This window comes from Colias eurytheme, chromosome 5 (assembly GCF_061535395.1).
Source record: "Colias eurytheme isolate Ceu_HAF_F1 chromosome 5, ilColEury1 Martin Lab GWU primary, whole genome shotgun sequence".
Taxonomy (NCBI): domain Eukaryota; kingdom Metazoa; phylum Arthropoda; class Insecta; order Lepidoptera; family Pieridae; genus Colias; species Colias eurytheme.
In genome coordinates this window covers 7,935,609-7,957,259 of record NC_142984.1, presented here as the reverse complement: position 1 = coordinate 7,957,259, position 21,651 = coordinate 7,935,609, and the positions used below count along the sequence as shown (strand labels likewise).

General features: G+C 32.6%; 1 protein-coding gene and 1 long non-coding RNA gene across 2 annotated transcripts in view; one reads left to right on the top strand and one right to left on the bottom strand.

Annotated features, from left to right (window-relative positions):
- Positions 1 to 291: 291 nt before the first annotated feature.
- Positions 292 to 21,651, bottom strand: part of Cad99C (cadherin 99C) — a 147,175-nt gene continuing 125,815 nt past the window's right edge. Inside the window, exons 6-31 of the mRNA XM_090102033.1 lie at positions 21,151 to 21,329; positions 19,758 to 19,880; positions 19,042 to 19,281; positions 18,468 to 18,617; positions 17,898 to 18,116; positions 17,443 to 17,637; positions 14,027 to 14,164; positions 13,481 to 13,630; positions 13,029 to 13,143; positions 12,134 to 12,336; positions 11,732 to 11,872; positions 11,181 to 11,304; positions 10,555 to 10,715; positions 9,678 to 9,851; positions 8,968 to 9,177; positions 8,361 to 8,609; positions 7,962 to 8,057; positions 7,532 to 7,685; positions 6,659 to 6,951; positions 6,155 to 6,379; positions 5,645 to 5,913; positions 4,911 to 5,090; positions 4,288 to 4,417; positions 2,611 to 2,713; positions 1,649 to 1,958; positions 292 to 1,266 (exon numbers count right to left, since the gene is read on the bottom strand). Coding sequence (XP_089958159.1) covers positions 1,173 to 1,266; positions 1,649 to 1,958; positions 2,611 to 2,713; positions 4,288 to 4,417; positions 4,911 to 5,090; positions 5,645 to 5,913; positions 6,155 to 6,379; positions 6,659 to 6,951; positions 7,532 to 7,685; positions 7,962 to 8,057; positions 8,361 to 8,609; positions 8,968 to 9,177; positions 9,678 to 9,851; positions 10,555 to 10,715; positions 11,181 to 11,304; positions 11,732 to 11,872; positions 12,134 to 12,336; positions 13,029 to 13,143; positions 13,481 to 13,630; positions 14,027 to 14,164; positions 17,443 to 17,637; positions 17,898 to 18,116; positions 18,468 to 18,617; positions 19,042 to 19,281; positions 19,758 to 19,880; positions 21,151 to 21,329 — 4,625 coding nt within the window. The 3' untranslated portion in view covers positions 292 to 1,172. The remainder of the gene's footprint in view (positions 1,267 to 1,648; positions 1,959 to 2,610; positions 2,714 to 4,287; positions 4,418 to 4,910; positions 5,091 to 5,644; positions 5,914 to 6,154; positions 6,380 to 6,658; positions 6,952 to 7,531; positions 7,686 to 7,961; positions 8,058 to 8,360; positions 8,610 to 8,967; positions 9,178 to 9,677; positions 9,852 to 10,554; positions 10,716 to 11,180; positions 11,305 to 11,731; positions 11,873 to 12,133; positions 12,337 to 13,028; positions 13,144 to 13,480; positions 13,631 to 14,026; positions 14,165 to 17,442; positions 17,638 to 17,897; positions 18,117 to 18,467; positions 18,618 to 19,041; positions 19,282 to 19,757; positions 19,881 to 21,150; positions 21,330 to 21,651) is intronic.
- Positions 14,637 to 16,481, top strand: LOC149908551 (uncharacterized). Its single transcript, XR_016456764.1, has 3 exons — positions 14,637 to 15,054; positions 15,473 to 15,608; positions 16,390 to 16,481. It is a non-coding gene; the product is annotated as an uncharacterized LOC149908551 (long non-coding RNA).

The following is a 21,651-nucleotide window of genomic DNA, read 5'->3' as shown; positions in this document are numbered from 1 at the left end:
TTTAAAAAATATTGATTCAGCTTTTATTTGCAAATATGATATTATTCACATTACACATAGCCATATAATAATTATTGCTAATATTCGACTTCAATATTTTGTAAGTTGTAGTTAGCCAAAATCTTTTCAATTGCGTTATAAATTAAAATTTATAAAGAATAGAACAAAAAGTTCGAGTCCCGTCTCGTGTTCGAATAAAAGTATAGTAACTCTGGCTCTGTTAGCTAAGGCCCTTATAAAAAACCTGATATACCATTGGTTGGTAGATGAAAGGTCATTAAAACACAAAAATTCATTAAAAATAATTTTATTCCAAAAAATATTAAAACAATCTTAATGACGGTAATATATTACAAAAGATATCTATTTCCACATAGAAACAGAGATATAAAATTTACAAATCATCTATACAATAAAAATTTCTACAAGGTAACATTTAAGAACTTAGCCAATGAATAAATAAAAGACGATTTTAGACATCAATATTGTTTGGCACAAATCACTTCGGAGCCTGATTCACAGGTAAAAATGAGCATTATTTATTATGCTAAATTATTAATTTATTCATCTAACTAAAACATTTAATCGTAACTGGCACAAAATTCGTATTCATAATAGATTTTCAGAAAACGCAATGAAGGCAATGTTGTGACAAATATATCGATTTTAAACATGCAATGAAATTTGAAACGAAGAAATTGAACAGTAACTTTTCAGTAAAGCAAGATTAAAAAGAAGTATACACATTAAAACTGTAATTAAGGTAACATAAAAATAAATAAACGTAAAATATTTCAAAACAAAAAATATGAGCAAGCATGCAATTTTACATGTAAGATTTCAGGAAAAATGGCAAGGTGTAGTGCGCAAATTTATTATTACAATAAAAATATTTATATACAAAATATTTGTACCCTCAGGTACCTTACAATATACATGAACAATGCCACTATTATTTACATTTATTATTATGCACATTTCATACGACTAGCCTTCGCTAAGTAATATTACAATTAAAACATCTAAAAAATTCGTTATTCACAATAATAACTATGTTTGAAGCACGTATTCAGTCGTATTTCTTTAATATATTTCGTTGAACACATTATATTTAAGTACGTGTTAGCAACGGACGGATAATATCACTTTATGTTTATATATTAATTTGCTATTTAAAGTTCAGTTGTGGTTTCTACTGGAGATTGGTCGTAGGAGAAACCAGAGAAGTTGCGTTTGCCAAACGTCACGTTGTCGTTATCTGATGCTCTGAAATTAAATATATAAGTTTATTTGTTATGATAATTAAGAAAAGAAAAGTCCTGAAAATTAAAAAATTAATTAAAAAATAATTTGAAGCCAAGCAAGCAAGTAAATATTGAATATAGTGCCATCTAGTTGAAACCAAACCAGGCTTCGCCTTATTCATGCTTATCTTATATACTGTGAAACTTTTATGGTTCTAGGTTTTCGATAATATACACATTTTAAATTAAACTTTAGATACTAGATTGCACTATTGAAAGTTCCTGGATGTGAAGTAATTTAACTTCGTAGTTTATTTTATTTCAGTCTAATAAGTACAATTTCTAAACCAACATTTTAAAAATAATGTGAATAAATAGTTGAATTAATTTGATGATATAATTACCTATGCAACCCCGGTATTTCATCATACGCCATGATCGGCTGCGGCTTTTTCTTATGGTTATTCCCATTTATTTTCCTCCCTAACGTCGCAGCTAATAACCCCCCATTTATATTATTATTATTGACTCTCGGTAATGTCCCGAGTGCGTTATTTAACGGGTGACTATTCTGTGTCCTTCGATTTAACGTTTGAGTGTTGCGTATCATGTTATTTTCGAAGTTGGTCATGTTGTTTAGCGTTCCGCCATTTTCGTTGACGCTCGATGCACGTGCTGTAGTCGCTGTTTCGGAAAGGGTCGGACTTCTTTCACCTGTATATTTTTTAAATTAGTTAGAATAAGGATGTAATAGAATAAGGAAATATGCATAAAACTATGCATGTGCAGATCAACCGTTGCATGTGCATTTGTCTGAAAAGAAATTTTGAAAGTAAGGTAAGTGTAGATTAGGAGACACGTCAACAATTATAATAAAAAAAAAGACGTGTGGCACTCGCGGACTGAAGCGGTAAAGCTATTGCATGCTATGCCTTCAAGCCACACCTCCGCGCCCGTCGGAGTGGGGAGCGTGAGGTTTTTCGTTACGCAATTTCTGGATTCGGTCCCCGCGCTCTAGGCCCGCGATAGAAGCTATGCAATAGCTTATAAATAAATATTTCAGGACAATTTTCACACACGGCACGATCTGATCACAAACTAAGCTTTCGCTTGTGTTATGGAAACCAGATGGCTGATAAACATACATACATAATTAAGTTAGATAAGATAATATATTAATAATTAAGTATAGATTAGGAGACACATTAACAATTTGTTATAAAGTGATAGAATTACAAGCGTAAAATTATTACAGTACCATTGTTCGAATATATCCTGAATAAATAATAAAGCCTCAAAATTTTGTTCAATAGACTATGCACAGTAAAATATTAAATAGGAAAAGTATAAAATGAAAAGTAATTACCGTTATCCTTTGATAAATATTGAACATTATGAATGTTGAAGGCATGATTATTTGAACTGAAATCCAACTGCAAGTCAGCGTCATCTACCGCCATGTTTAAGACCTGGAAAAAAGAGACACATGTTGATTTTCTGAAAGTTATTCTAGTTTTTTCGCTCACTTTACTAGATATTATATTTTTACTCACTTTTTCTCCCCAATGTAGTACCTATACAGATAAGGTAACCATACAAAAAATGTTAAAGCATTTACTTAAAAAATGTTATCATAATTAAATTATATCAATATTATTATATTTTATTAGCTCTGTAACGAATTTGTATTATTTAATGCAAGTCAGGTGTATATTTCGTCAATAATTTCTCTCGGGCTTATAACTTGTACAATGTTTATTATGTATTTGTATTTTTAAGGAGTCCATCAACTGCAGATATATTGGTAGTGTCTTTTCACGTATGCAGTAAACCTTAACCATTATTGTATCTAATGTATATATTTTTAGACCGGATGGATATTTCATGACCAATAGGCATGACGACAGTATCCATAAATGATCGAATTAGTGTTTTTAAGGTAAAATTTATAATAAATAAATTAAAAATAGTCACTTAGAAATAGTAAAAACATTAAGATTAATGAGATTATCAATAAAATAAAACATTGAAATTCTGCAGTCGGCCATCTTGACTAAAACACGCGTGACGTCACGTCTATGTAAACAGCTTCGCGTCAGGTATATTTTGTTGTTATGAATATGTTGAGAATACGCATTTTTATTTATTTTCTATTTTTTAACGTATGCTTTATCGACTCAGAACAGAAATATAATTGCGAATTCACGAATATGTGGTTCGGGTTTCTCTCCGTCCAATTTATACAATCATTTCATATTATTTTCTCTTTAATACTTTTTTTGGGTATTATTTTTATGTAGATTCACATTGCAATACTGCACACCACTTATAAACTTTGAAATTAGATTCTATAATACTTAATAATTAAATATTTGTTTAATTTTGCTTCGCTATGCATACAGATAATTACGTATTTACGTAATAGTGACGTCACGCCTACGCCATGACACCTGTGAGCTGTTTTGGCACAGTTAATAAATATTTTTTGAAAAATAGCTTTTATCTTCGTTAAATTTAAGTATATTAGCGAAATATAGGGTTTTTCTTGTTTAATAAACGTATACACACATTATGGAAGAGGTTTTGTAAATCTTTCGTCATGCCTATTGTCATATCAGATGTTGTTAGCTTGGGGACCAAATGTGTTTCAGAATACCTATAAATAATTTGTGTATCTAGGAACAATGTTTATGTATCTAATATTATACCTAATGTCATATTTAGGCATTGAGATATACATATTATGGAGACGACACCGCCTACATCACTTATGTTATGTACGCCATATGGCGTATGTTGAGCGGTTTTTTTTAATGGTTTTAAAGTGAAACGCATCAAATATGCCTTCGTGTGTGTTACGATATTGCACAAATAATACAAATAATACGGAAAAGTGCAAAGGAATAACTTTCATCGGTAAGTACCTAACCAGATAATAATTTTTAAAATTTAGTTAGAGCAAAAAAATGGCGCACAGATTTTGTTCGTGGTGTCTCCTCCATACGTAGTAATATTATCTCAATGTATTTAGGATTATATTTACCTGAGTCTCATATCTCGGCGCCGGTTCGTCCTCACTGGACTCGTACCCGGAGGGCGGGCGAGGAGGGGCCATGCTGAGGCTCAGTGTGCCGTACTGTTGCTGTAGCGCTTGTTCTTTGTGCTTTTTGTAGCTGTTGAGGTTAATAATTATTAATTAATAAATACATAAACATTCAAGTAGAAGACCTCAACACCAGGGCGCTAAGGCGCGAAACCTGGAAACTTTTGGTGTCGATGGCCAAGATCCTCTTTGGGTCGTTACGCCGTTGAAGTAAGTAAGTGAAGTAAGCAATACATAAACATAGGCCATAAAATGAAAATGGTGGATGATGGTGGTATAAATAAGAACAAATCAGAGCGACGCAATATGAACGGTTGATATTTTACGAACAGTGAGAAACGTAGATGAATATAATATACGATTCAAGTAATTTTTTCAACTCAGTTTTCATAAGGGGAAAAACCTTAATTATCGAGATTAATGAATAGAATATTACAAGAAGCAAACAATCCTAGAAGTTTGATAACAAAACAATGTACATGTTTTTATTTGAAACGAAAAACAGACATAAAAACAAAAATAGACAACAGTCTATCAAATGAACCATAAAAAAAAATGCTCACCGGTTCCAAGAAGCGCATATATACACGGTCGCAGCAGTAGCAGCTACCAGTACTAGTGCAGCTAACGCAAGTAACGCCGCGGGCAGAGCCGTAGCGAGCGGCGCGACCGCTATCTGCGTGCGGCGCGGCGGCTCCGAGGGTAATAGTGGAGCTCGGATTGATACGCCGTTGTCTATTGCTCTGAAATATTATAGATGTTACAAAATATGTACGAAATGAGCACTATACAGGGTGTAATCGTTAAGTGTGCACAAGTTTTGATATCTGCAATAGTTACGGAATAATCGCCTGTGCATACTTAACGATTACTCCCTGTATAGTTAACTAGCAAACCGGGCGAACTCCGTTTCGCCACCAGAGACACCTTTTCTTTGCTATAAACCTCACGGAACCCAAGACATTACCAACGAATGCAAAACCGTGGAAATCGGTTCGTGTGTTCTGGAGTTATAGCGCCAGGAAGGAAAACCCGACTTATTTTTATATAGTAGATTAACCATAACAAACATAGATAGGTAAAACATATTATTTACTTTCATATAAAGTATCTAAAATAATGGCATAAAGACTTTGGGGATAGAATAGAAGTTTCTGAGGTCATTTAAATACCAGTCTTCTCACATAGATACACTATTGGATATAGAAAGAATATCGTAAAAGTCCTGCCATTTTAGTAGTCTCGAGAATTATAAGAACGAATAAAAAAAAACGCTCAATACTACGCTATTACTCACTTTTTAACTGGTTGAGATTCGCGTGTCAAAATTTCCCCGGTATTCGGATCAAGTAGATACAACCAAACATCTGTGCCTTTCGTATCACTTTCCAAAGTTCCATTTTCTCCCAGATACAATCTTGGGGTTAATTTCTCTAATCCTGCAACTAAACCGCTCTTTCCTTCTATTTCTGACAAAAGACTTCGCGCTTGTGGCGTGGACATAGTGTCAACGTTAACGTTGGACACTTCTAAGACAAATTGATTGTCTTTTTGGAGCAAATTTATCTGGAAATAATGTACAAAGGTAAGGATTGTTAGGGAAACAATATCATCTATAATCTACAAGCCGGTTATATAGCATATTGTATGTTTAAACTTCTCATATGTATCACACCAAGATCAAAATAACGCTAACATGAAGTTTAAGAATTATTTAAAATATATTAATTTAAGAAGAATTAGTTAAAATTTAAAATAGAAAACTAAACTCAATTAAAATATAGGGATTTAATGTCACAATACTTACCACAACTGAAGCCCTTGCAGTTTTAGAGTCTTCAGATTTAGGATTATCTTTCGCCATCACATTGAATTTGAAAGGTAAAGCTTCTTTAGGAACATTCTCGAAAGTCTTAATATTACTTATGACACCCGTATCACTGTCTAGTGAGAAATATTCATCTGCAGCCTTTGTCCAGGAATTCTTGCGATATTCAATTTTACCATAATCACCGCTATCTCTGTCTTTTGCCTATAAAAAGATATAAAATCAAGAAATGTAATTGAGCGAGGAAGGATAGTTTTTGCTTCACAGATCTTTATAATCGAGACATAAAAATGGTTAAAAGGTGTTTTCTTAATTAAATAGTTATCCAAAAGTGTCAACACAATTTATGATGGGAATGTGGTATTTTTAGTTTAGAATATGAGAATTCAACACCCATATTTTTTAAAGTATGTAGGACAGATCCTCTAAAAAAATCAGAATAACCATTAACCACTAAACAAAATATAACAGAATATTCCTTACCTTAACCTGAAGAACATTGGTATTCAACGGCATATCCTTAGTAGCGATCGCGTAATATTTCTCCTTAGCCCCAGCGATCGTGGATTGCTCATTGAAAATAAACATAGGCGCATTATCATTGACATCAGTTACATGAACATTTATCACTGCTTTACTACTTTCTGGGTTTATTAGACCCTGTATAGATTCTAATTGGACTTCCAAAGAGTATTCGGTTATGTTTTCGTAATCTATGGACGCGTTGAGGTGGATTGCACAGTCTCTTTCTTCGGTTAATCTTACGTAAAATACGCCTGAAATTAATAAAAATATTCTTTAAAGCTGTGAATAGAAGAACATAAAAAGGAGGAAAAATTCCGAGCTTGATTGATCCATGAGTCTGAGCCATATTACTTATATGAACTTATTTCTCCTTTGTCACTATTTATAGCGATAAATGTATGAAGCTATTGTAAACAATTCGCACAATGGCCGTTTTATATGCTTGTAATTTTGATTTATTATATTTAAACATTTAGTTAGCATCAACGAACTAATTTCTATTAGATTGTGAACACAACATAATGCGATTGTTGAAGTTGAGGACACACAAATGGCGATAATCAAGGGTTAATAAAAAAGTTAACATAAACATAATTAATAACATACACTGACGCGTAATGGACGTTATGGTTTTTACCTTTAAGTGGGACTGAAATAAAAATAAATTTATTTTAATAATAAGAATATAACATTAAATTCTATCACTAGCTTTCGGTGGAAATATATTTTCGTATATACATAATATAATAAACTGTCATACTAAAAAAACTGAATTTAAATATATTTTACAAATATGTACGTGTAAGTTGGTGCCTTATTTTATATAATTACCTTTGTGTGAAGAACTAGTTAGAAGACATTTGAGCGGCAAATCCCTTGAATGCTTTCCCTTATTCCAAATTGGTAAGGTACGAATTAAAGTACCATTTGGTGAATTTTCTGCCACGTGCTCTGTATAGGTGGTATCGGCAAAACCTAATCTTACCTGAAAAGAGAATTAAAATATAAAAAATAATTAATCGTAGGCAATTAATAATAATAATCAATAAATAAATATTCATGTTTCTTTACAAATTAGCAAAAAGAAAAACAATATTTGTGGTAATAGTAATTTTGTGCTTACACAAAATCACTATTAATTATTATTATTTTGTCTGTTTCAAATACTTTTGTGGATCAAAACTTAAAAATAACGTCAAAATTATTTTATTAAATGACTCCATATAAAATAGGTTTTGGTATAAAGATTTAAGGTACTTACATCAGGAGGTACGGTAGCTGAATGGCTGACATACACAGTGAGACTTGTAACTGACGATAACACAGGGTCTCCTTGATCATAGGCTTGTACGTCCACCTGTATAAATTAGGATGAGAAATTATACAAATAATTTTTAAAAATTTACAAAGAGAATTTCATATATCCATAAGAACCAAATAAGAATAACAACACATTTTTAAAATGAAAAACTTTGCTTCGGTTCAGAAAAAGATCTTTAGAACTAAATCTATATAAGAATAAGAGCTCATTCCATATTCATTCTCATTTAAATCTTGTTGGATAATACATATACCTCTATCAAAATCTTTCTAATCTAACTTAGAAAATTATCCGCAACAGATTTTTTCCATATCTTTAAACATAACAAAAACTACTTACAGTATATTCGCTATCGGTTTCCTTCCTCAAATCGTCTCGTAATTTAATAGCACCCGTATCTGGTTCCACATGGAAGTATATAGACGCTTTACCCCTTCCCACTAAAGCGTATCGAATTCTATTATTTGGTGGGGTTGCATCTGAATCTAAAGCCACCACGGTTTCTACTAAAGACCCGATTGATGATGTATCTTCGATAGTAACTGGACGAGTTACTGAGGTGAATATTGGCGTATTGTCGTTTTTATCCTGCAAATTAATTTAGGTTGTCAATATTGAGACAAGCTTGAATTAATTTTAGAGAATTCAGTATAATGGAAATAGATTTTCCGAAAGATATCATCGAAAGGAAGGGTTTTTGGATACTATAAAATTTGGTGCTACAAATTTAAAGTCAGTTGGGTGTAATTCAGTGATACATTAAAAAATATTTTTAAGCAATGGTAAAGATTTTGAAGAGCGCTATCTATTTTAATGAAATTATAGATAGTTAAAAGAAACGACGAACAATTGTCTGATCACGACAGTCTCAATTATTGACTGAAGAAAAATTACCACAAAAAAATCATATGCAAAAAGCTCAAAAATCATACATTTATCTACTTACATCAACAATAACTTCCACAGTAGTAGAGGCTCCCTTGCTATCTCCATTATTCTCTTCAGTACCGACAAGTAGTTCATGTCTTGCGATCATTTCTCTGTCCAATGCTTTTAGAGTACGAATCATTCCCGACTTACGGTCTATTGAAAATGATTCGGTATCACCCTTTAGTATTGTGTACGTTATTTCTGGTATCGTATCTGGGTCTTCAGCCTGTAACGAATTAAGAATTTTTAATATGTTCCTAACATTTATTCACACAGCAAGTATTTAATATAGGCAAACAAATTATTTATAATGAGACGAATAGAGAGAAACTTAAATATACTTAATATTAGAGGGGATTTATATTTACGCAGTAATTATACAATACTCGGAATAAGACAGAGTAAACCAACAGTAGAAGCATACCCTCCCATCTCTCACATGGACCGCAAATAAATATGATACTTAACAGAATACAAAGAAAGTCCTCTTTCCATCACCTGAAATGTGTATAACAAACAAGCTGTGCTCCGCGGGTTCACCCGCATTGCTCCGTTCTTGTTGGTATTAGCGTGATGATATATAGCCTATAGAATTCCTCGATAAATGGGATATCTAACACCGCAATAATTTTTCTAATCGGACCAGTAGTCTCTGAGATTAGCGCGTTCAAATAACAAACAACCTCTTCAGCTTTATAATATATAAAACAAAAAGTGAATACTCACATGAACCTTAACAACAGGGTAATTAGGTGCATTTTCGGGTACGTGCACAGAATACAGTGCTTGTGTGAACACCGGAGCTTCGTCCGACACGTCATCAACTAGAACTGTAACAGACGCTGTTCCTAGGCGCTTGTCGATAGCGCCATCTGTTGCTGTTACTACGAACGCGTATTCCTGTAAATTATTAAAAAAATCAAATAAATAACCACGCCGAAATTATTTAAAGTGATTAAAGTGATGAACCAGTACTTAGACCTAAATTATATTTATACTAGCGGTCCGCCCCGGCTTCGCCCGTGGTACCTACATGTTTAAACTATCCTATCTCTCAAGTTGGATCGAACAGCACATGGTGTGCGAATTTTATTATAATCGGTTAAGTTGTTTAGGAGTCCATTGAGGACAAACATTGTGACACGAGATTTATATATATTAAGATAAAAACAAAACAATGATAAAAACCGCCAATTTTTACGTACAAGGCAAGGCAAGTATCAAAGATACTTTTTGTTTTATCTTCCTACTAGCTGAGATCCGCGGTTTCACCCACGTGGCTCCGTTTCTGTTTGCCTTAGCCTTCCTCGATGAATGGGCTATCTAACACCGAAAGAATTTTTCAAATCCGACCAGTAGTTCCTGAGATTAACGCGTTCAAACAAACAAACAAACTCTGCAGCTTTATAATATTAGTATAGATTGGCTATATTCATATCTAGAGCATGAATAATGAATCATAATTTTAATGATTATATTAACTATCATATTTTTACTACACACAACCAATTAAATCAAAGTGTCAGGTGTGAATCAGTCATCACTCAAACTTCACCAACCTTAAGACACTTAAAAACATACAAATAAATCTTATTTCAATTACCTTAGTATCCTCATAATCCAATTTAGTGCTAGTAGAGATTAACCCCGTAGCATTATCAATAGAAAATGGTAGATTTGTCGGCATTGTGTAACTGACTAGTGCGTTAACACCTTCGTCTATGTCAGTCGCGTGGACGTAGCCGACTTGTTCACCGGAGAGACCTGGAAATAAAAAAAAATAGAAATAAAAGACTTTTTAACGGATTTTAAACGCGATTTATTCATTCTATTATTTTCCCGAAGTTTCGAACACTTTACAGCGAGCGTGGTCACGGGGCGACTGAAATGTTATACGTCTTGACGCGTTTAAAATCCGTTAAAAAGTCTTTAATTTCTAAATGTATAATACTCGCGTAAAATCAAACATTAGAAAATACTATGAATAAAAATAACTGAAAAATCATAACCCTCCTTTTGCTTCGCCGTAGTCGGGTAAAAAATATAGAAAATAGAAACGGTCTATATATGTTTTACATTTAAAAATGTGTCACGTTTTAATCAGTCAGTTTCAAAGTTTAAAAACTTTGATTTCGTTTTTAAGAAGATCAATCATTTTACATTGCGATATCTCTCAATATGTTTTTACTACTATATATTTCATTTGTAGTATTGTGAACGAGTTCTTACCTTCTTTTACATGGAATAAATAGGAGTCTTCATCAAATTTGGGGTTGTTGTCATTGATATCAGTCACCTTAATATTAACAGTTGCTGTTGTGGACAATCTCCCAGGATCTTCTGCTCTTACCATCTGTAACATAGTAAGTATTTAAGACGTTATTTTATTATTAATTTGATTGATATAGTGTGAAGAAAGGCTTGAAATTGTGTTTATTAAATAATAATTTTTGGTTGGCATATTTTAAGCTACTGCATAGCTTCTATCGCGGGCCTTGAGCGCGGGGACCGAATCGAGAAATTCCGTAACGAAAAAACCTCACGCTCCCCACTCCGACGGGCTCGGAGGTGTGGCTTGAGGGTATAGCATGCAATAGCTTTACCGCGGCAGTCCCCAAGTGCAACACTTCTTTTTTTTATAACAATTAAATTATGGTTGAGTTAAAGAATATGACTGCTATGTAATTACAATAAAGATTATTTCCAACGAACGGTAATAAGAAACATTTATTCAACTTTTTTGAATTAATACTACCACTAATAATTATACTAATACTTACCAATTGATAACGAGTTAACACTTCCCGGTCCAAGCGTCGTATAACAGTGATAATGCCTGTGTTAGACCCAATGGCAAATTGACGCAAGTCATTACCAGACACGATTGAATAGGTCACAGGTTCGTTTTCTGGGTCTTTTGCCTGCAAGAAAAGATATTTTAATAGCTATCGTATTTTGAATTACTTCTAATTATTTATTGCACCGACATATTTTACTGTTTTAAGATTAAGCTAGTATTAATTTTAAGACTTCGGTATTAATATTGGTATCTAATGGATTTTATAATTATTTCCTTCGTACTGAAACAAATTCTATATATAAGGACGCTTTAAAATAGAGAATTTTATTAGTTTTATGTTTAAAGATCGCTTAAAATTTGGATAAACGTCGAAAATACTTACGGTAACAGTAGTAACTGTAGAATTAATAGCTGCCCCTTCGGACACGGGAGCATAATAATCCCTAGACGAGAACACAGGAGGTCTAGTATTTGGTCCAGGGGCCACCATCAGTTCTATAATACCTTGAGAACTTAGCCCTTTTGAATCTGTGGCACGAACTGTTACACTGTACTGTTCGCCCGCTTGTAGGCGACCCGTACTTGCTAAAATTATTAAATTATTCTATTAATAATGAGTTCTCCTTGATTATTAAAAAATAATGTGAAATAATAAATATGGAAGGACCCTGAAGTAAACCTGGAGAAAATATAAACTTTTTGTGTATATTATGTTCTTTAAAATATTAACATATAGTTTGAATCCTGTTATATTTTGAAAAACATTGTTAGAATAAAGTAAATAATTAAAAGTTTTGTGCCTATAAAACGTGTGTATATTTTATTTAGAAATAACATGCAAAAACCGTGAATATTGTGCAAAACACTAGTGATCAATTTAGGTATATTTAACGTTACTTTTGGGTTCATGGCTGCATTCGTCTCTTCTCTTTTATTCGAACTGACAAAAATATTATTAGATAAGAAATATGAAATTCAGTAAAAATATGTTTAAAATAATAACTATTCTATATTGTCTAAAAAAATACGATTATTACAATATATACGGGAACCTGATTTCGCAACACTCCACGCTAACCAAGATCTTAATCGAATAATATGTTTAGGCATTTTCTAAAGATCGACCAAAAAGGTAGGATATCAATTCGATTCCATATTTTTGAGTTTTTCCTCAGAACTTTTGACTGTGAGAACCGACTTGTTGATCAAATATTATTTGTTCCTATACTTATTTTTTATAGCAAAAAGTGATAGTGCCAGTGCAAAGTGCGACTCACATATAACTCCAGAAGTGGGATCAATAGTGAACTTATTCCCGCCGTTGTTAGAAACGTGATAAATGCTGTACGATATTCGTGCGTTCTCACCCTCGTCTATGTCTGTGGCTTCGACCTGGAATATTTTGAAATATTTTTTAAAAAATAATATAAATAAACAATAGTTTTGTTATAAAAAGTACCTTAATTAGGGCTAAATGGTAGGGCTTGACGGTACGTCCAGGAAGATTGCAGAGAATAAGATTGCTTAACGTAAATAAATATTGAATGATGTCGTTGAATATACTAAATTTATGATAAGCATCGCTTTAAAATTATGGTAAGTTCTAAGCGATAAAAACTGTCCTCCAATGGCATTAACCTTAAAAATATTTCATAGATGCAACCAATTTTGGCATAAAGATAGAGTAGTACAGAAAAAAATATTAAATATTGATAAGTACAAACAATACCTTGTAAACAGGAGCAGGTTCTAAACTGGCTGGAACATTAATAGGCTGTGTTTTAGGAATAACAGGCGCATTGTCATTCTGGTCCAGGAAATATACTACGATGGAATACGGCGCAGACGCAGCTCCACCGTTCGCTTCTCTTGCTACTATCTGAAAATAAAATGAATATAATTATTGCTATAATACTTTGATCAATGAAGCTAATAGAAGAGTTTGAGGTATGATTATTGATATAATTATATAAATCTAATGTAACAAGATATTATTATCTTGTAATCTTGTACTAATAACTTACTAGTCATTTTTATAATGTATTTACGTGATATTATAAAATGACAAAAAATTCTTATGCAATATTATACTTTAGCTATTTTTTGTTCTTAAAGGTAAGATGACAATCGTTATAAGAAAACCTCCCTTTAGGACACCATAACACTAAAAAAGTATCGAAATATTTCAATAATGCTTACATTTTTGTATTGTCACAATAAGCCTTTCAGATTTCACGTACACAAAAAATGATAAAGGTATTAAAGTGATATTTACCTGTACCCTCAAGTGACCAGTATTTGGCGGATCCCTGTCTATATGTTCATCATTCACGATGAGATAATTATCTTTGTCGATGTCAAAGAGGTTTGTAGTTAGCTCAAATGTATATTTTGGTACTGGATCTCCTGGACCCTAAAAAATACACATTAGTATTAGATATTGAAATGAATAAGTGTTAAAAAAGTGTTTGGTCATCTGTAGGTCATTCGGACACATTATTTTTGTTCCTATTCTTCATTCCAAATGTCATACTTTTCCATTATCCCTATGTCTGTGAGTGCTCACGGTTATAGCCATAAAGTAACTAGCATAAAGGTCATAATCGCTTACCAATCAGGATCAGACACGCTGAACGCACATATCGGTTGGTTATTAGTACTGATCACTTTAGTTCCTTTAGAGAGTTCTAAACTCTTTAAGGCGAAATGAGACCCAAAACATACGTTTCGAGCGCACGGAGAATTAATTTTTTTCTTCAAAAACTTTGAATTTAATTTTTTTTATTTATCGATTTATTTAATTGAAGAGTTTGTTTAGTGACGTTTGGGAACCGAAACACGATTGACAAAATTTGCCTCGATAGAAAAACGTTGTGAAGTTGGCCAAAAATTAAACGGAGAATTAATTTCATTTGGACAATAGTAAAGTAATATCAATGAAATTTTATCCACATCCACTTCCATTCAATTCTTGAGGGACGTACGGGATTAGATTTTTCAATTAATACATCAGTAATTTAAAAAAAATATATTTATAAACTATGAGCAAAAAATTGCGCGCAGGCCGGTCGCTTCCGCCGTTCCGCCTCCTGTTAGTCGACGCCAACGCGTCTTAGAGAGCAGTCCTGTACAACTTTTTCGCGCGGTGCCGTTGTCTACTCGCATACGTGATTTAGTGTTAGTGTTACTAAAGTTTTTCATAAACATGGTGCATTTTGGTGGCCAAAACATTGATGGTGAGAACATTAGGAAGAAAATGTTGCGAAGGCAGATGAAGAAACTACAGTTATTGAATCTAAATAGGTAAATTTAATGTTTATCATGCTTATTTATATTTATTATGTCTTTCGGTCGCTACAAGTCTAAAGATTTCAACTTCAAATATTTTGATTACTAGGTATATGTTTACAAGTCTAAATTGAGAAACGCATAAATGAAAATCTGATAGTTATTTTTATTTGTAATAAGTAATATTATTTTAGTCATATTTTGAGATTTCATTACCTATTTATGATTCTTGTATTAGTACATATATGTTTACAAAGTCTGAATTTAGCAACGCACAAATCAAGATTTTATAATTTTATGCACTCTGTCTTTATTTTTATTTAGGTATAATTTTATTATTGGTATAAATAGGTAATGTTTTAGTTGTTTTTTTGAGATTTCATTTTCCAATAAATATACTACTGATTTGTGTATGTATGTTTATTTCTAATAGCAAAGCGCGACCACGAAAAATCCGATGTGCAGCTTGCAAGCCAGGATGCAATAAAGACACGTTGGTCTTTTAGACCAACCATGATTACCAGAAACTGATGTGGATCTTCAGACAGTTTCACATAGTACTTTTTTGTGTAAGTTTATTCTTATGTCATTTATTTATAAGTCATAAGATTGAAGATAGTGGAATATTTCAGACTAGTGTAAGTTATCACTGACGGGTAGGTAAAACCAGTGAGATCGGAAACAATTTTTATTTCAACCCTATTGCGTATAACTTTTTGTTTTTTCTATGGTATTATAACTACTGTCTGAGGTCTTTCACTGCACCGGTAATTGTAATTTTTTTACTTATTAGATATCATGCTATTTTAGGCTTATTGCTGATCTACTAACAATTCTATACACATTTGAGCAATCCCAAGACAAGGATTAGATAAAGGATATTTATTTATACATATATCAATTCGAATGAAAGTATGTATGAGTAATTTTTTAATTTGTTTGTATGAATACTATTTGCATATTATGCATAAGCATAATGACTTATAAATACTATATAAAAAATATTTGAAAAATTTGTTGTTATGTAACTATGATGCCGACTTTTTTACGAGATAGGACAATAGAGCGATAAACGAACGGACACAGCTGCGAAATTTTTTACTAATTGTTAGAATAATTGCGGTCAACCGTAAAATTTTGCAAACAAAAGAACGATTTTCTCAGAAAGTTTGCTATGTAAGACGCCGACAATCGAGTTTATTACGGGCTAGGATAATAAAGCGACAAAGGAACGTACACTGTGCAATTTTTTCTAGTTTTGATGACAGTATCTTTATAATAATCGTGGTATTATAAGAGGTATTATCAATTGATTGTTCCTCCTATTATAACTTATTATGGTTGTTTCAGCACCTCAATGTACAAGGATAGCTCAAAGTAACGGGCAAGAGACATATTTATTTACGGAACAAGGAGTAGAAGTCGTATCAAGAAGATAAACATTGGAACAATAAAATGATAACAAAACCAGCATTCGAAAATATAAGATGTTAAGTATATCAAAATGTCGGATATATTTATTCAAAAATAATCAAAATTGTAAATAATATTTTTTTGTCTATTATTGTTTTTTTTTTTCAATAAATATGATATAAAAACAAAAACCCGTTTTTTAAATCTTTTAAAACCGATAATAATGTAAAAAAAAACAAACGTAAATAGCATTATTCTATTATGTATTTTTATTCTCATACTAGCGGTCCTTCCCGGCTTCGCCCGTGGTACATGTTTACGTTTTCTCTACATAAGAACCATCCTCGTACTTGAAGGAATATAATAAAAAAAAGAATTATCGAAATCGGTTCAGCCGTTCTCGAGTTATGCGCTTACCAACACATTTTGCGATTCATTTTTATATAGGTATATAAAGATTGTACGTAAAGTCCCCATGTCGAAAACCTATAAAAGTTTACAAAGATTTGCAAATAAGCTAGTAACGTAGGTAGCGACAATTCTAACAATAACAAATAATTACATCATAAAATAATTTAGTCACAAGCTCATTTTTTGTAACCAGATTTGTACCAATTAAAAATCGACCTTCGTGCAAAGGAACAAAGGTCGATTTTTCTACTTCGATGGGCCCGGCAACGAAAAGACGTTGCCGGATCGCTTTACTCAGCTTTAACCGCGCGAATATTATGAATATAAGTAAAGTTCATTGAACCTCCGTTAGTTCCGTATGTTTCCGTCATCTATTCAGTTGTGTGGCGTGGCGAGGGGATTTTTGTGAAGCGTCCCGCGCGCTCTTATGCTCCACCCAGGGGGCGTAGCCCAAAAGGTGCACAAGCATGATTGTATTTCGTCTTAATACGATTTCCCGGATACAACGAGCTCACTCGCGTTCACATGCCGTACGATTATGGTCATAAATTAACTTTCATAAAGGTCATAATCGCTTACCAAATCAGGATCAGACACGCTGAACCGTATCGGCTGGTTGTCAGTACCGATCACTTTAATTCCTTTTAGTGAGTTTTCTTCGACTCTTCCCTCATCTGAAGTCGCGGATACAACGGGAGGGCTTGCATCCACGGGTCTTACGGTTATGGCCATCTTGGCTGTTGTGAACCGTTTCGCTTCGGATATTTCTTCCGCCTGGAATTTATAAAAATGTGAAAGAATTAATAATGTAGTAAGTATGTAAGTTATAATTTGATAAATACATAAAGTCAAAAATCAATGTCTATAAAGTCTGTTTTATCAAATTGCAGTGTTAATCATTTGAATAAAATTTCCCTATTTTAATCTTTGCTTATAAAAAAAAGAAATATAGACAATTTCTTTCTTATTAATTTTCTTATACATTTCAACACCATTTGTCTCATAATACAATTTTTATCATTTAAATATCTTACCTTTATAACAAGCTGAAATTTCTTAGCTATACTAGTATCCACAGGTTGCAACTGTCTTACAGCTCCTGTATTTTCATCTATATCGAAGTAAGTACTCCAGGAATCAGGTTCTCCGCTCTCTATACTATATTTGATTCTTGTATTTAAAGTATCCATATCAACGGCTTGAATTTTTTCTGGTTCCACACTGAGTATTCCGGCGAGAACTCCGCTATTTACCTAGTAAGAAAGATTTTATATTTCATTGAGAGTTACAAGGAATTCAAGAATAAGGGGCTATATTTAGTTTCGGAGGAGAACATAAGTTACTAACAGTGCAAATTATGTGCTAAAAGGAAACGGTCCTTTTAGTATTTGAAAACACTGTGAGTTTTCAAACACTAATGTGTTTTAGTCTTTCTAAACGGTACTGAGATTACTCAGTAGCGGGCTGTTCTTACCATCTATACCTGCTATATTATCCCATCTTATAGCACACTATTCATAAAGTATAAAATATTAAAAAATAAACTCTATATCTAGGAACTATTTTGATACAGTATGTATTATTATTGCTAAGTAACAACTTACAAAGCTAGAATATTCTGGATTAATACAGGCTCCTTCATGAGATGAGCAGCCCTTGTAAATGAATGAAGGGTCTTGGTCATCGTCGTCTTGCACATTGACCGTCATCGTGGTGGTACTGGACATACGCCGCTTTGTATCGCGGGCACGATCCTGTAAGATTGGAAATTATTAATAGTATGGATAAAATAATTTCAGAATCTGCCTATAACATATTATAGGAGACACTGTTTTAGGAACCAGTGCGAAGTAATTTCTATGTAAAGCTCTTATAAAAGAAGTAAAATCGTTCAATTGATATTTCTTTTTCATCTCATTGAACAGCTGCAGACAAAAATCAATAAAAACAAGGTTCTAATCATTTCGTTTGTACATAGTGGTAAGTTTTGATACTAAATTTTGAGCAAAAATCAATTATTTATAGAAAGTTACACTGTACTGTATTACTATGGTTAAAACAAACATGTTTAATTTAATAATAAGAAAATAAACTCTCATAAAAAGTATATCTCATGTATGTAATCTCCAAAGATTCCGTAAAATGGCAGTCTTTAAAATTAATGAAAGCTATACTCACAGAAGCAACAATAGTGACTAGATACTTCTGAGTTCGCTCGTAATCCAGCGTCCTATTGACTGTTATTTGTCCCTGATGGGGTATCGGTATGGCGAAGAATCCATAACCATCCGCTGCATTCGATTCTTCTAAAGTCTTATTATCCCCTGGTACTATAAAATATTCTGCGAGGCCATTCACACCCGCATCTATGTCTACCGCTCTAATCTTATCAAATATCGTCGTGCCTAGAGGAACAAGCTGAAAAGAGGAAAAATATAAATGTGTGTAATAATAATAATTGCTTCATTGAACGCAGGGGCAGTTGCCACAATAAAAATAGAATTATCCCATCCGCCTATCAAAATATGCTAGTACTAGGTCATGAAATAAGAAGACCAGAAAATCTAGCTACGGAGTTATTACATTCAATAATTTTAGTTATTACGTCGTAACTGTTTTAATAGAAGTGGATAAAGTTTCGGTACAAATTATGGGATGCTCAGAGCCACATAGCAAATAATAACAATATGATATATAGAAAATTAGTTAATCAATAATTACCACTCCCTTTTTTTGCAATTCATACTAGAATCAGAAGATGGCGATTAAAAGAATAAAGACTGATATTTTAGAACGTATGTTCAAGTAAACCGTTTCTTCTTCTCTCTCTCTCTTTTCTTATCATGATTATAATTAAATCTGAATTCCCTACTCTTTATCTAGGTAATACTTACTTCAGAAACACTTGTCTCGTACGGGGTCCCTTGGAAAACCGGTGCATTATCATTAATATCAGACACTCGTACTATCACAGGTATTGTTCGACGTTTTTTCGTCGATTTGACTTGACACACCAGCTGAAACAAAGAACGTACAGTTCAGAAACTATTTTAATTTAGATAATTAATTTTTTCCACTAAAATAATTTAAAATGGCATAAGAAAAAAATAATTATCAAAATGTTAAATAATAGATGATATTTCGAGTGTTTGTTACCATACAGATTATAAGTCAATCGCCATTCTATTTTTTTGTTGGTGAGATAACGCCCATTTTCTCGCAGTTAGAATTAGTAAAATTGACTATAAAGTCACCTAATACTTCAATTATTATATTCTAATACCGTTACAAATACTACATCATAATTATTGAAGTATTGGTCCAGTGTAATATAAATCGTAATTAACACACGTACCTTCGGGCGTTAATTTAAATTAGTTTGAGGTACACTCACGGTTCGATAGTCAATTTGAAATATTTTACGATATGGATCTCTGTAATAGATTTAATGGACTTGATAACTTGTAATATGTATTTATTAGCGTTATAAAAATATGGTGTTGATTATGTTTTTGTTAATAAAGTAGATTATAATTGGAATATTAATTTATTATGTGTTTTGACAAATGGTCATTGAATGAGAATAAATAATACCTCTATTATAAGATTGTTAATTAAATAATTATTCGAAAGAAACTTAATTTATATGTAGGTATCTTTTTATGACGTGTAAATATGAGCGTACTTTAAAATAAGATAAGAATTTCTACCAGGAAATAAACTAGACTTCATATTAGGGAGTCACGCTTCAAAAATTAGGGCACGATACCACCAAGGTTGTTATCTGTCTCATAAAAAGTTCTTCAATATTCTAGAAATTTGACACTTACAACAGTATAAATATCCTAATATAACAAAAAGGACCTATAAGGATTCATTCAAAACCGAGTGTTTTGCCTGAGAATTGCATAAAATATAATAAATGCCTATTAATCGGATCTCTTACCATACAATTATCTACAAATTTTCTTTTGCTATTTATTTTAACACCTTATGAATAAGCTGTACGCAGCACGGTCACAGTGCAGGCAAAAGCAAGAATTTCTATAGCTCATGTGTTATTCTGGTACATAATAAGTGCCAATAATTAAGTGAATTTACATTTACAATATAACTGTCCTATAGGCTATAACCTAAGGTTGCCTGGAAGATATTGCTTCTTAGCGATAAGGCCGCCTATTTGTATCGCTTCGAATTACCTTGTTTGTAATATTTATGTTTGATTTTGTTTTATGTGTGTGCAATAGTGTTTTTTATTTATTATTTAACTAAGAATAGTAGTCTTACCTGAAACACCATATGCGACAAGTTATCAGCATCTCTATCAAGCGGCTGCAGCAGCTGCAAGCGCTTGCCATCTAGCTGGAACAACGTGGGCCCCTTCGGGAACACAGTGGAGAGGACCACGTCCACATCTGGTTCACCCACGATGGGTAGAATCGCTGGTACCGTGCTTTGGTTCACTTCTGTAAATTGGAAGGATTTTTGTAAGGACTGTAAATAATCACGTGTTTTATATGGTATGTTTTAACCTCAGGTTGGTGGTAAGTAGAAAGATACAAAAACACGACAATTTAATGTTTCTAAGTTTCCCTAAGTTTTCTTTACCCAACGATTTTGTAAGAAATAATAGTTACATATTTTGATGATGAAAATGCCTTGTTTTTGAATATTTGGCCTGTGATAAACTTACCCGGACTTTATTTAATACTTAGAGGCAATGCCTAAATATATGCTTCTACAATCAAGATTTCTGCAGGCATAGTCGGGTAAACAAACAAAAAAATC